The 15,568-nt window shown below is 46.9% G+C and overlaps 1 protein-coding gene across 3 annotated transcripts in view; it reads left to right on the top strand.

Moving 5' to 3' along the window:
• Sdhaf2 (succinate dehydrogenase complex assembly factor 2) overlaps window positions 1-15,568 on the top strand; it is a 42,998-nt gene that overhangs the window by 20,137 nt on the left and 7,293 nt on the right. Inside the window, exon 4 of one of the 3 annotated variants that reach the window (XM_085834106.1) lies at window positions 2,705-2,808. The exons of 1 other annotated variant lie outside the window; for it this stretch is intronic. In XM_085834106.1, the coding sequence (XP_085690232.1) occupies window positions 2,705-2,793 (89 nt within the window). In that variant the 3' untranslated portion in view covers window positions 2,794-2,808. Of the gene's footprint in view, window positions 1-2,704; window positions 2,809-3,261; window positions 4,750-15,568 lie in introns of those variants that run through there. One more of the 3 variants, XM_021151316.3, reaches the window with a different exon arrangement.

Raw genomic sequence — 15,568 nt, forward strand, 5'->3', positions numbered from 1 at the left:
CCTGTACGCACGCACGCACACACACACACGCACGCGCACACAAGCCTCCAAAGCCATACTATAGCATGCATGTTCCTGTACGCACGCACGCATGCACGCACGCGCACACAAGCCTCCAAAGCCATACTATAGCTTGCATGTTCCTGTACACACGCACGCATGCACACACGCGCACACAAGCCTCCAAAGCCATACTATAGCATGCATGTTCCTGTACACACGCACGCATGCACACACGCGCACACAAGCCTCCAAAGCCATACTATAGCATGCATGTTCCTGTACGCACGCACGCATGCACGCACGCGCACACAAGCCTCCATAGCCATACTATAGCATGCATGTTCCTGTACGCACGCACGCATGCACGCACGCATGCGCACACAGACACAAATACAGTTTAAAAAAGTGAAATGGGGGCTATTCTTATAGAAAACCCAGGTTCATTTTCAAACACTCATATGGTTACTCATAAACAGCCATAATTCCAGTTACTGGAGATCTTCACTGGCACCAGTCATGTACATGGTACACATACATATCTTCAGGCAAAACACTCTTACACAAAAAATAAATACTAAGAACAGAATTGTTTTAAAGATTTATCTATTAATTTAACATATGTGAGTACACTGTAGCTGTCTTCAGACACACCAGAAGAGGGCGTCGGATCCCATTACAGATGGTTGTGAGCTACCATGTGGTTGCTGGGAATTGAATTCAGGACCTCTGGAAAATCAGTGAGCACTTTTAACCACTGAGCCATCTCTCCAGCCCAAGGAGAAAAAAAATTAACCCCCCCAAATCACAAAATACCCAGAACACTCACTGGGTGCCGGGCTCTGGGCAGACAGAATCTGTCTAAGTTAGAAGGGATTCTTTTTAGCATTTTATTTAGGCCTCTGGAGACTGTCACCTAAATTTCGCTGGTGAGAGGCTTTGCTCGTAGTTGGTGTCTTAGCCAACTATCTGTAGGGTAGAAAGGTTGAAAATGATGAACACTGCTGAACTCCTACCATTAGGCAAGACTGGCATTCTTGTTTTTTGTCTTGTAGCCCTGTTGCTTGTGTACTAACATCTCATTCTGCAGATTGATATTCATTATTTGGGCCTCTGATTTCTTCCCAGAAATTCCCACTAGCTTAACTTTACAGTAGTTTCTGTCATTTGCAACCAAAGATCTCTAACTGATAAAGAGAAGAAGCGGAACTTTTGTTTTAGAAAGTTTATAGCTTACAATGGGAGGCCTGGAAATGGAGCTCTCAACATGAAAGAATTGAAAGAATAAGAGGAAACACATCACTATAGTCTCCCTTTATTTGCAGGGAGTTCATTCCAAAATCCTCAGTGGATTCCTAAAACTGGATGATACTGAGCCCATGTAGCCCATGTAAATACCCTGCAGTGTTACCTGCTACACAGCACCAGAATTAACCTGTCTGTCCATATCTGTGTCCCTCCCAGCGCCTACTTTACATCACTACTCTTGTGCTTTGGGTCTATTATTGATTAAAAAGAATATGGTTATATGCCTTGAATCCGAGCACTCAGGAGGCAGAGGCAGGTGGATCTCTGTGAGTGTGAGGCCAGCCTGGTCTACCTAGTAACTTCCAGGACAGCCAGAGCTACTTAGTGAGACCCTGTCTCAACAAATAACTAAACAATGGTGGCTCACACCTTTAATCTCAGCACTCAGGAAGGAGAGGCAAGCAGATCTCTGAATTCTAGGACAGCCAGGGTTGCACAGAGAAACTTTGTCTCAAAAAACAAAGAACAAACAAAAATGAAAAATAGTTACTTACTTACTATTACTTAACATAAACTTGCAATATGTATACATTCAATATATTCCCAAAACAGAGGAGTCTAAGTGACTCATGCATGGGTAGTATATACAATGTGCAACATGGATGAGGATGGCTCATACACAAGACGGAAAGAGCAAAATGGCTTAAGCTTTTTATCAGCCTACCAATAGTTTAAATAGAACTCACTAATTATTTCTGGAATTTTGTATTTTGTCAAACTGTAGAGGTAAGTGATATTGTAAATGATGTAAGGTAATGTAAGGTAAATGATATTGTGGATGGTAAAACCACAGGTAAGGGGAAACTACCCAGAAGACAGCTGAGGCCAAATGCAAAGCCAAGCAGGACAGCCAGGCTTGCACAGCCACAGGGCATCAGATTTGTTTCTTATGGACCAGATAGTAAGTATTTTAACCTTAAGGACCAGATAGCTTAAGGACCCATAAGCTTAACCATGAGCTCTGTTGTGACTCCTCAGCTCTGCCTGTAGTGCAAAGGAGCCTGATGCAAGCAGTGAGAGCAGTGCACTAACAAAGCTGTTTACAAGTGTGGCCGCGGTAGCCAACCCTGGTAGCCTAGAGTGTTTGCAGGAAGGACAGAAGTGGCCCATGGGCAGGTTATCCATCTGTGGTTCTTGGACATTGCCAGAGATTCAGCTTGGTTTTTGTTTTTTGCTTGCTTTTAGATTAAAAAAAAAAAAAGATTTACTTTTTCTTTAAAAACTTATTTTTATATTGTACGAGAGTGTGTGTGTGTTCAGAGGATTGCTTGTGGGAGGGAAGTGGTTCTTTCTACCACATGGATTCAGGGATTAAACTCAGGTTATCAGTCATGGTGGGAAGGGTCTAACCATTGAGCCTTTGAACTGTCTCTTAAAGTTTACTTTTTCTAACCAGGTGTGGTGGCGCACGCCTTTAATCCCAGCACTCAGGAGGCAGAGGCAGGCGGATTTCTGAGTTCGAGGCCAGCCTGGTCTACAGAGTGAGTTCCAGGACAGCCAGGGCTACACAGAGAAACCCTGTCTTGAAAAAAAAAAAAAGTTTACTTTTTATTTTTATTGGGATATGTGTGTGGGTGCCTTGTGGGTGGCCAAAAGAGGGCATGGTATCTCCTGGAATTGGAGTTAAAGGTAATTGTGAGTAACCTGATATAAGTGCTAGAAGAGATCTCTGGTCCCCTTCAGGAGCAACAAGTACTCATAATAGCTGAGCCATCTCTCCAGACCCAGTTTTGTTTTTTTGTTTTTTAAGATAGGGTTTTACTCTTGCCCAGACTGGCCTGGAACTCTCTTGGGCCAAGGTGGTCTTGAACTTGCAGTAATCTTCCTGCCTTAGCCTCAAAAGTGCTGAGACTCCATAGACATGTGTGTGTACTGTATGCAGCCTCTTAGCGCCACATCTTTTCCATGAACACTGACTATGCACAATTCTTTCTGTGCACCCTTCTGTTGCAGAAGCAAAACCAGCCCCAGAAATATTTGAAAATGAAGTCATGGAATTGCTGAGAGAATTTGCCAAAAACAAAAACAAGGAGCAAAGACTGCGTGCCCCAGATCTGGAGTATCTCTTTGAAAAGCCTCATTAAGCTGGGTACCACTGCCTGTCATGGTGGTCAGTATATGGATAGAAACTGCTTCTGGCACTGACCTTGGCCTCCTGCTTCTCCTTAGACTCTTGAATCTCTCCTAGGAAAGACATGTAATATGTTAGATGACTCATTCTAACCTGTGCTCGTCTGTACAGCACAGGTCAGACCCCTTACCTGGCTGCTAAGTGCTGTGCTGCAGGTCTGCCACAAGAGGGCACTATAGGGAAGCGATTCTGCTGCCTCAGCCCCAACAGCACAAAAGACACTGCTGCTGAAGGAAGAGCTGACCCTATCTTCTATCCAGTGACCCTGGGCTTTGTTAAGATAAAACTGCTCCCTTCCAGCCTGATAAGTTCTTTTGCTAAGGAGTGTCGATCCAAGCCCCTGAACTGAGCCCATCAAAGGCACAGCAAGCTGAATGAGGCACCAAAGCAGGAATATTGTGGGCATACTACTTAAGTCAACATCTTCATCAAATTTTTACAACATACATGTTTTAAACTGAAAGATAGTTGAATATTGAAGAATATCAAGAGAAGAGAATTGACAGTTCTCTAACCCTCACAATTATCTTCATTTTTGTCTGTTTCTATGCAACCTGTAGTCATGCTTATAATGGTGTTTTACAAGATTATAGTCATAAGTTTTCTGACTTTGTGGCATTGAGGCAAACTTTCTCCTCATTCTGACAGCCTTTCAAATTATTTTAGTTGACCAAATAACAGTGACACATAAGAAGTAACATTTTAACTGTGTGTGATAGGTCATACCTATAATCCTAGCCCTTGGAGAACTGAGGTAGGAGCATCACTAAGAATTTGAGGCCAGCCTGGACTACACGGTTAGAATGCAGTAGGTAGGAGGGCTGTGCATTCCTGAAGGTGTCCTTTCTGCAGGAGCTCTGCCCTCAGCTGCAAAGAGGCAGTCACTGTGGCCGGTATGTAAAAGTGTTGGCTAGAGAAAGCAGGCCAGAACTGAGAAGCCTGGGTGGGTAACTACAAGAGCTATAGGAAAAAGTTCCCTGACCAGGGAGGGAAGGGGGAACCAGCTTCAGTTACCTCACAACGCTCCCACAGACAAATAGCATTGGGCTTACTTAAGGACAAGAGATTGCCTTGGAAGGAGTCAGCAATGCATCCATGATCAAAATGCCAGGATTTGGGGCTGGAGAGATGGCTCAGCAGTTAAGAGCACTGGCTGGCTGCTCTTCCAGAGGACCTGATTCGATTCCTAGCACCCACAAAGCAGCTCACGACTGTCTGTAACTCAGGATCTGACACAGAGATGCAGGGGAAACACCAATGAACATTTAAAAAAAATCATAAAAAGGTTAATAAAAAGATGAAAGCTGGAATATATTATTGTTTGATCTACATCCAAAGCTCACGAACTTTCTGCTGGACAACACGGTAGCAACCGTCACTGGACAGTTGAAGGCGAGAATGACAGTTCTGAGACAGCTCTGTATTGCTCTGTGGTAGGTAGGAGGCCACTAGCTACTTCCCACAGTGAGAAGATTCCACCCAGACCCCCTCCCCCAGGCCCCACTGTAGCCCTTGTGAGAAGATGCAGTGCAGCATGATGGTTATGCTCACACGCCTTTGCTTATTGCCTAGCTACTGGGTAAACTTACTGGGCTCAGCTTTGGTTCCTAACTAAGGGCCATAATCACTTACGTCTCAAGATTGCCAAAAGCCATCACAGGTAACACTGGATGGCACCTAACCCCCAGAATAGCATAGGAAGACAGGAGCCTTTGTTCAAAGCCTCACCCTGAGACCTAGAGCCTGTCTTCTAACAGATTGCCTATCATCAACTGCACATATACACACAGGGCAGTCATCTGAAAGTCAGAAGGCTGAGCTTATTAACATAACCACAGAGTGCTTTACCAGAATGCAAAGTGGAAGGAAAAACCTACCCTGGTGACAAGTCCTTTGATGGAAAAGTTTAGTTCTCACGTAAGGAATAGGAACGAGACCTGTGGAGTAGAAGCAGGAGCTTACAGAGATGGGCTTCTGATGTCCTAGGGGGATGGAGGTGCTAAACAGACAGGGTTTATATATAGAAGCATCTGGACTGTAAGGAGTGCACAGGAATTGCGTATCACCTTCCCCATTTATCATGGGCATGTTACACAACAAGCCCCAGAAGCCAAGCCCGCACCTCAGCTCTGATCCCTTCTTACCCTCGTTTCGTCTGTCTTCACACAGTGTTCAGCTTGCACCTGGGAATGGCATGCTTCTAAAGGAATGGTTTCCCTTCCAGGCTGCTGGCTTGTGTCATCTTTGAAAGTGAAGGATTTTGCTAACTAAAGCTGCTCAGCGTCAAGCCCAAGGGTGCTATGTAAACAGTTTTTTCTTTTATTAGACATTAAGTAAAACTAGGCCGGCCACAGTGCATTTCCAAAAAAAATTAACAAACATATTGCCAAGGCCAGCAGCTTCCCAGGACCCACGAGAAGAGCATCTAGACTCATTGTTCTTGGTGACATGTTGCTGCTCAGTGACCTCATTCAGATCCTGTACTGGGCACATGAGCATCTGACCTACCCTGTGAGGCCCCTTGTACAGGCTCCTCCAGACACATCAAACCAGGTCAAATTTGCTTCCTTCCCTTCAGCTCTTCACTTCATTGTTTTAATGTACCTAGGCTTCCCACGATAGCTGAGTGTCTCTTGTGGCTGCCGTGAGAGAGGTACCTCTTACTGGCTTGGAGCACCAGCTGGAGCTCAGCCAGTTTCTTGAGCTTCAGCCATGTTTGACAGTGGCATAACCTGGCTTATATTTGTAAGCATCAGTGGGGAAGGAGTCTCCTGAGATAGCTGAGCTTCACATTTATCTTTCAGTCCATCTGCCCCTTGGAGGCGAGACAGGGAGAGGAAAGCTTTGTAATAAGCCCAAAGCCAGGAGGTATGGTGGCACCCGCCTGTAAGCCTAGCATCAGGAGACTGAGATACATAGGTTAGCCTGGGCTACATAGTTAATACCAGCCTAACTAGGGTTATGGAGTAAAATCCTGTCAAAAAATGAGGTGAAGAACAACTGAAAAATACACTGGATATCAATGTCTGGCCTGCACACATACATGTGTGCATGCCCATTCACAGGACAAAAACACATTTGCTTGTACACCAGTGCAAATACGCGCACCAATTCATACATAAAACTAAGCCAAGCAGCCTTATGTGCTAAGCAGGGCAGTGAAACTGGGAAGCTGAAAGTCCCCTTGTTAGTACAGCCCATCGTTTGTAAGATACTGAACTTCTTACCGTTTAACTGACCACTTGATGAATCTCTTCAGGTGCCAGCCATGAGCCTGGTGGCACCTGAGTTCCCCAGCAAGAGCTATGTAAGCATCTTTCCTCCATCAAGTGTGTGGGGTGGGGTGGGGGTGGGGGGGCTTCAGGCAGAGGCACTCTGGCTTGAGAAACAAACATCTACTTATGCCTGGTGGTATGGACCTGTCTTCCTTTCTGCTCAACAGACTGAGGGGAGAGGATTACTGGAGTCTGGGGGTCATAGGCCAGCCTGGGCAACACAGTGAGATCTTGTTCCAAAAGAGGAACTTTTAAAAAGCCGTCCATTGATAGAAATGTAGGTATCTAAGCTGTAAAAGACAGTATCAGTCTTGAAGAATGGAGATGTGCAGAGAAGAATTCTGACGCACAGTGATGAGATGTTAAAGCTAGGTCCTTGGCTGCACCTGAATTTAGAGTAAAATGTAAGCCAAACACATTATTTTATGTAACTAGCCAGCAAAGCATGTGACTCTTTGTTTGTTTGTTTGTTTGTTTTAAATGTGGTCTCATGTAGCCCAGGGTGGCCTTGAGCTTGATATAACTTAAACCCCTGATCCTCCCACCTTTACCTCCCACAGGCTGAGACTACAAGTGTGTGCTACAAAGCGGGTGGGATGGCTCAGCTGCTAAAGGTGATTTCCACCAAGCCTTAGAACCTGAGGTCAATCTCTGGGATCCACATGGTGGAAAGAGAGACCTGACGCCTCCAAGTGGTCATCTGACCTCATATGCATACTATAGCACTCACAAAATACAAGGCTGTGCTCCACACCCAGCTTGTTAGTATTTAATAAGGATATTCACTTGTTAAGTATTTAATAAGGTTGAAGAGATGGCTCAGTGCCTACTGCTCTTGTGTTTGGTTTCCAGCACCTATGTTGTATAGATCACAATTTCCTGTAACTCAGCTCCAGAGGAGTCCAACCTCTAGCTTCAGTGTGCATCTGCACTCACACACATACCCCACTCAGACCCATAATTAAATGTAATAAAAATCTGGATCAAGAAAGATGGCTCAGAGCACTTGGGAGACAAAGGCAGGCGGATTTCTGAGTTCAAGGCCAGCTTGGTCTACTGAGTGAGTTCTGGGACAGCCAGGGCTATACAGAGAAACCCTGTCTTGAAAAAAAAACAAAAACAACAACAACAAAGAAAGATGGCTTAGTAGTTAAGAGTAATTGCTGAGGACCTAAGTTCAGCTTCCAGCACTCATCAGGCAGCTCCAGGGCAGCATCTGACTTTCTCATCTGATGTTAGAGAGGCACCTGCACAGGTGTGCACAGGAGTGCACGCGCGCGCGCGTGTGCACACACACACACACACACATCAAAATTTGTTTTAAACCTAAAAAAAAAAAAAAGATGCCTATTGTAGTACCCTGGAACACACAGGGAAAAGAACAAAGCTGTTAAGAGCAGATATTGGGGGAGGGAGAGAGAAGGGTCAGTGGTTGAGCATTTGCCTTAGTGCGCATGAAATCTTGGGTTCAATCCCTGTGACAAATCTATAAAGCTGAGAGCAGTTCTTTGGGAACTCGTGCTCAGAGTCCTAGAACTGTCACCGTGGCCACATTTCTTCTCCAGCTTCTTCTCTTCTGTAGATGTGAAACCTGAACCTAACCTTGTGCAGGGGGTAAGGACTAAAGGAATGAATGCAGGGGAAGTGCTCACCGTGGTACTTGGCACCCTAGTGACACAATGGTAGCCATCCATAGTAATGATTAAGTCTGACCGTGCACCAGATTGCTAAGGGTCCTAGGTGGATCTTCTCATTTAATCCTTGTTTACTATTTCCCCCGGTTGGTAGGAAGTACGGGTTGGTAGGAGGGTGGGTTGCCTGCTCAGAGTCACAGGCAGGGAGTGATAGGACTAGGGTCTGAAAGGAAGCAACGGCCCCAGAGCTGCCACACTGCAGCATGGCATAAGCTCCTTTCTCCTCTTCATCTGCGGTCTGTGGGAAGGCTACTGACTGATGATGACTCAGTGTAGCTGCCCTCCAGTGGCTCCCTGTAGGACTAACTGTGTTAGTCACTTCTTGTCAAGTGATGCCTGGCGCTATTAAAAAGGAGGCAAGGTTTGTTTTAGCTCATGTTTTCAAAAGGTACAGCCCACAGCTGGCTGACTCTGTTGCTTCGGGGCTGTGGAAGCAGAGCACCTGAGCAAAAGGCTATGGAGGGCCAACCCCTCATCTCATAATGGCCAGGCAGTAGAGAGAAGCAGGAAGGAACAAGATGCATCCTGGTTATGTCCCCAGGACCTTTTTCCTCCTACCAGGCCCCACCTTTTTTCACTACCTCCAATTAATGCCACCATATAATAACTCCACAAGGAATGAGGTCAGAGTCCTCAGGAGCCCCCCAAACCCATCATCTGGCAATGCTGTCCCCCCAGTATATGAGCCTGTTGGGGACATTTTATATTCAAACTATAATGAGTAGCCTGGGGAGTTGATTTTCACAGAGAGATGGCCACAGTCTTAGCCACTGCAGACTTAATTACTTAAGCCCTCCAAGTAGGACACAGGCAGCCAAGCTCTCCCTGACAGTTTGAGCTCAGACTTCCTTTGGGCTTAGGAAGAGGGGAGCAGGAGGGAAGGATTAGTATTCCCGTCTTGCTTTGAGTGTTTCCTTCTCTCCTGAATAACAGAGACAAAACTGAATCTTACAGGGTTGTCCTGTCACTGGCTGGCTGTTTTTCTCAGAGTGAGGAAGGAGGTTGGGCAAGTGTTGTCAGGAAGTGCATAGGGACCTCATCCCAGGGTCCCCAGTTTGGCTTTCACCCCATCACAGCTCCTGCTCCAAGGCTGTTGCAGAAAAGCCAGCACTGGTCCTGAGGCTGGAGAGCCTAAGGCTAGCCTTCTTTTGAGCCGGACCCGCGGTCCCTGACCCTTGATGCAGCCGTCTCTCAGCAGAGTCATGCTGTGGGAGGTTTTAGTGGATAGTGAATTAGATACTGCGCCTCCTGTCTAAGCAGAAACAGGATGAGTGATGCTCAGAAATGTAATTGGAAGGATATACTGTAATGGTTTTCACTAGACGCTGGGGATGGAGAAGAATGTGCCTACTCTTTCCTTGAGGCACTCACTGTTTTCCTCTGTGCTTTATTTCATTGATTCCCAAGCAGTGTGCTAGACTCAGTACCAGACACAGAAAAATCAATGAATGAGTTACAGCTCACACCCCAGGGAGCACTGGAGAAGGACAGCTGAGTGAAAGGCCTGCAAGACCTCATCTGTGGTCCTCAGCCACTGACCCCCAAAGGCAGCAGCAAGACAAAAGCCAGCCTTGGGTGGGAGGTCTGCCTTGCAGTAGCTCTGCAGGCCACAGGACAGTTAAGGTTATACATAGAATTTTCTTGTTCTGAATTCAGCTCACCAATTGGGATTGCCAGACAGACTCTGAACCCTGGCAGCCTTATCCTTTGCTGTGCAGCTGTAATGAGATCGGCCATAGGCCTGAGATTGGGCCCCTGGGTTGTCAGTGGTCGTGAAGCTCTCATGGTGAGTGGTCACTCTAGTTTGCCTGCTTCTGAAGTCATACAGCATGAGAAAAGACTACTGCATATCACCATAGACTCGACTTGGAGCTGAACACTGGTGCAAAGGGTCTCCCCTCCTGTGGCTTAAAGGGGGCTACACAAAGCAGAGGGGCAGCCTATATTCTCTCAAACCATGAGTGTGAAAAGAACACCTTTCCTGAGATAACCTGGAGATTTGGCTCAATAGTCACTTCCTTGCCATTGCTTGCTGCAGTCTGACTGACACATCTTAGGACAGTTGGCTCATGGTGTGTCACTGGCCCAGCCTAGTAGGACAGACTCATCGTGTGTCACCAGTGCAACTAGGGACAGTAGACTCATGATGTGTCACTAGCTTTCCACCTCATTACTCTAGGATAGTGTTTCTTCCCAAACACCTCTTTTCAAGTGCACTGTGACCTCTGGATACTTAAACAGAGTGGACTTCAGGCATCTGTTGCCATTGCATCTGTCCCTGGCTTTATGATCTGTCGTTTCCTTGGGCTTCCTGCTGATTCTCCAGTCACACCTTTACCTCTATGACTCGCATCCGAGTCCTGGAAAAGGATGCTCCTTAGGATGCTCATCTCCTTTCTCTGGATGCTGTCAGTAGTCACCTCATTCATGCCAGGGTTCCCTGACCACCTATATGTGAGTGATTCTCCTTCAAACCATACTTAATGAGTTCTAGCCTGCTAATGTGGCACCTCCACTGTGCTTTGAAGGCCTTAAAGGCTCAACAGAAGGGAAGAGGGAGAGAATGAAGGAAAGGAAAAGAGAAGGAAGAGAGGAGAGGAGGGGAAACCCTTAAGATGGCCTCCAAGAGTTCCTTGTAGGTGGGATGGTTTGGATGGTAATTCCCCAAAGCCCACATGCTAAAGTGATGTTAGTCTCTGATGCTGACTAAGATACTGGGAGGAGTTGGAATCGGTGGAAGGTGGAGCCTCGGAGGAGGAAGGACATTAGGTCACTGGGATATTGTACCTCAGTCCTGTCCTTTCTCCCTTTTGCTTCCTGGCTCCCATGAGGTATGTGCCACCACATGTCTACCTTGAACCTTGCCACAGATCCAGGAGCAATAGGGTCAAATAACCATGGACTGCACCCTATAATATCACTAGCCAAATAAACCTTTCCTTTTTCTAGGTTGTATATCCCAGGCATTGCAACAAAGATAGAAAACTGGCCGGGCAGTGGTGGCACAGGCCTTTAATCCCAGCACTTGGGAGGCAGAGGCAGGTGGATTTCTGAGTTGAGGCCAGCCTGGTCTACAGAGTGAGTTCCAGGACAGCCAGGGCTACACAGAGAAACCCTGTCTCGAAAAAACAAAAATCAAAAACAAAAACAAAAACAAAGATAGAAAACTGAGTAAGACAGAGGTTATATGCCCTATTCCTTCTTTAGGCCTTGCTAGGTTCAAGCTGGCTTTAGCTCTGTAACTCAGGCAGGCCTTGAATTTGCAATCCACATGCTTCCATTTCTGGAATAGTTGGTATTACAGACCCGTGTCACTGGCCTGCTATGTATCTCCATCTTAAAGCAGTCCCTCTCAGTTTCTGTGCTTCAGCTTCTAAGTTGCACCCAAAACCTCAGTGCTTCTTACCACAGGGCCTTTGCACAGGCTCCTCCCTCTCTTCCCTGCTTCATCCCTCTCCTCCTTCAGTTCAGAGTTCAGGTGCCGGTTCTTCGAAATCACCTCTTCTCTCTCTCAGGTTTAAATCTGTCTAATGATTCTCTAACAAAAAAGCCTGTATCCCCGGTGGATGTTAAACATCACAAAACACAAGGGCTAGATCTGTTTTGTTGTGCTGTTGTTTGGCTTTGTTCCCTTTCATTATATAGAGCCAGATCCATCACCTGACACACAAAACATATGCTTAATTATTTAAGGCATTACCATTGAGTTATTGAAATGCCTCAGCAGGCAAAGCCTTGTGCTGCCAAGCCTGCCTACCTGAGCTCTGTCCCCAGGTCCCACATGGTGATAGGAGAGAGCTGACTTCCACAAATTGTCACCTGACTTCTATACATATAAGGTGGTACACGTCCCTACATACATACATACACAAAAATTAATGAATTGGTTGATTAAAATGAAATGACTAGGGGCTGGAGGACTGGCTCCGAGGTTGAGAGCACTCATTCTTGGAGAGGAGCCCAGTTTGATTCCTAGCACCCACATGGCAGTTTCCAACCACCTGTAACTCACTCTATGGGGATGTGACACCCTTTTCTGGACTCTGTGGGCAAGAGGCTTACACATGGTGTGCCTGTATCTGTGCAGGCAGGCAATATGCCCAGACACATTTTTACAAGATAAAAGAGTGAACTGACTGATAGAGGGCTGTGGATGTAGCTCAGGTCATAGAGTGCATACCTTGTATGCCAGAGTTCATAGACTTCTCCTCCAACAATGCATAAATAGGGCATGGTGGCACATGCTTATCATCCCAGGGCCTAGGGACCTGAGTCAGGAGGGCCAGCCTGGGCTACAGAATGAGACTCTTGTCTAAAACAAACAAACTAACTAACTAACTAACTAACTAACTAACTAACTAACGTCTACAGATAGGAGTCTGATTTGAACCCCAAAGTAAATTTCGCAGCAGTGAGAATCAAGAGTCTCTCTGGGGCTGCTGGGATGAGGAACCTGACTGATCCTTCTCTAGTGACTGTGGTTCAGTGTGGGAAAGTGGCTCCCTGCCCTCCACTTCCATAGGGAGGAAGGCTTTAATGAATGAGACTGTCTGTCTTGCCAAGTGAAGGGCTACATACTTGATTGTCTCCCTGGCCTTTGAAGATCCAAGATGATAAAATTTTGAAGACAACTCTGAGTTCCAGGTGTGCTTCAGGAAACAGATGCTACTCCATAAGGCCTGGGAGCCTCCACGCTCCGCAGCCAACCCTGCTTAGGGTGGACAGGATGCTTCTCAGGTGGACAGAAATGGCTGGCTACCCTAATGACAAGGACACACACACACACACACACACACACACACACACACACGTACTCCCAGCCTCAGCTGGATGCTTTCCCAGCTTTCCCAGAAGATATGCCCTTGGTCTGTCTCCAGAAGGAAGGGGCTGGGTACCGAGGCCTCCCATCTGTACTGTCCCTGGGTTGTCTTAGTCGAATCACCAGCCAGAGGTGGAGAAAGCAGAAGGTTTCAAAGATTTCCGTTGTTTGCTCTCACACAAGTCTCAGTTTGCCACCAAAGGGAATAAAACGGTCGTCAGTGTCCAGAATTGTTCGTTTCAGTGACGTGTGCAGGAATAGTTTCTAGAAAACCAGAGACACCTCTCCCTCAACCCCACTCCCACCCCATCCCGGGCCCCATAACAGGCCCCTGTGCAGCTTTTCAGGAGGCTCTGGAGATGGCATCCTGGGCCACATGACCTGCTGCCTGGTCAGTGTCAGGAGGACAGCCAGTGTTAGGGGGAGCAGTGCTTCCTCCCCCTAATTTGGTTAGTCAACACCTCAGCCTGAGCCTGGGACCATAAAGCTGAGAAGTGCTTGCCGTGTGTGTGAAGTGTGCCGCTAATAAATCTCCCTCATATCTCATACAGAAAAGCAAGAGCACTTAGCGTCCCCACTTAAGCTGAGAAGCAGAGGCAATGAGATGTCCTGCAGCTTGCCCACAGTGTCTCTCCTGTTTGTCTGTATCACTCCTAAAACAGCAGGGAGCGGTCTCCCATTGGGTGCACCTGCCGCCTGCACCCTGCTAACTCTTCTCTGAGGCTACTGCTCAAGACCTCATTCTCTACTGGGTGCTGAGTTCCCAGGTGAGGTCCCCTTGGACCCCGACACAAGCCTCTTGAGCCTCCTGGGAGCTGGTAGCACATAAGATCCCACTTCTCAAATATGGCCTTCATTTCTCCAAACAAAACCCAAATGCAGCTGGAGAGTGATCCCTTGTTGTGACTGCCAGGAACCATCAGGGAGCTCTGTGTAAGGAGAGACTTTTCGGGTCTGTGCCTTGGAAGGGGTGCCCCAGCAAGAAGAGGGAGTGCAAGTGGGGGCCCTTGCACAGGCCAAGGCAGCTAGGGTGTTTGGAGAGGGTTGCGTAGTTTATGGCAGGGAGAGACCAGAGGGCATCTGGTGCATAAGCGATGGGTTGGGGCTTCAGGGAGAATGGCAGATTATATGCGGCATGCTAAACCTGCACTCAGTTCTAAAGTGAAACGGTGGTTTTAGGTTCTCATTATTATAATGAAACAGCTGGGATAGTTAACTAATAAATACAAGAAAGCTGTTCGGGTCACGATTCCAGAGGTTCTGGTCTCGGGCTGGGCAGATCCATTGCTTTGGTTTCTGATAGGGATGTTAGCAGACTAAGGGAGAAAATGTGTGACCAAGAACTGTTCACTAGGTGGCCAGGAAACAAAAGTCCCCAAATCCCCTCCAAGAACATGCTTCCAGTGGCCTAAGGACCTCTGGTGAGGCTCCACTTCTTAAAGGGCCTTAGCACCTCCTAATAGCACCACCGTGGAGAGAGACCAAGGCTTTAATACACTAACGTTTGAGAGACATTTAACGTGCAAAGGATAGCAATATAGTGTTTACAAATTATGATGCTTAATCACAGACTTATAATTCAGTGGTAGAGCGCTAGCTGAGCATGCCTGTAAGGCTCTGGGCTCTATCCCTAGCACCATAAAATAAAAGCAAGTAAGTTAAGATTATGGTGTTTGGGCCAGGATATGTCATAGTGGGTTAGAGTGCTTTATTGTGAGAGCTTGATGACCTGAATTTAAGTCCTCAGAGCCTGTGTAAAACTGGGTTCAGTGAGGGTGGATCTGAAGCCTCAGTGCCTATAGCAAAATGGGAGGTGGAGACAGGAGAGTCCCCTAGAAGTTTTCCAGTCAGGAGCCTGGACTGTGAAGTACTCGTGCACTCAGACAAGGTCATTGTGAAGGGCTGACACCTGAAGCTGTCTCCTGAGGGGTTTGAGCTCTATGTTCATGCTATGGCTCACAGGCATCTCGCTCCACCCCCAAACATATACGTGGTGATGCCTCAGTCACTCAGTCAGCCAATCAATGTTGAAGATAACAATTCACGGAAGTCAGGATGGGCTGAGGGGTATGATGATGCCGGAACTTGATGGCTCTTAGCAGCACCTATCTGCTTCTTGCTTGTGTCATGTGTCATCGAGGGCTGACTGTGGGTTTGGCAAGACATCTTCATCACCATCACCCTGGTCTTCCCACAGACAGAGGCTTACTCCATGTGCTCATGTGGGAACCCTGCAGGTGACAGACAGGAATGTTCTAGTGGGTTCAGGCTGTGTTTTAGTCCGTTTTCTGCCGCCATCACAGAATACCACACACTAAAATCAATTAGAAACAGAAGTTTA

The sequence above is a fragment of the Mus caroli genome, unplaced genomic scaffold, assembly GCF_978045245.1.
Source record: "Mus caroli unplaced genomic scaffold, Mus_caroli_1 scaffold_20, whole genome shotgun sequence".
Classification (NCBI taxonomy): Eukaryota; Metazoa; Chordata; class Mammalia; order Rodentia; family Muridae; genus Mus; species Mus caroli.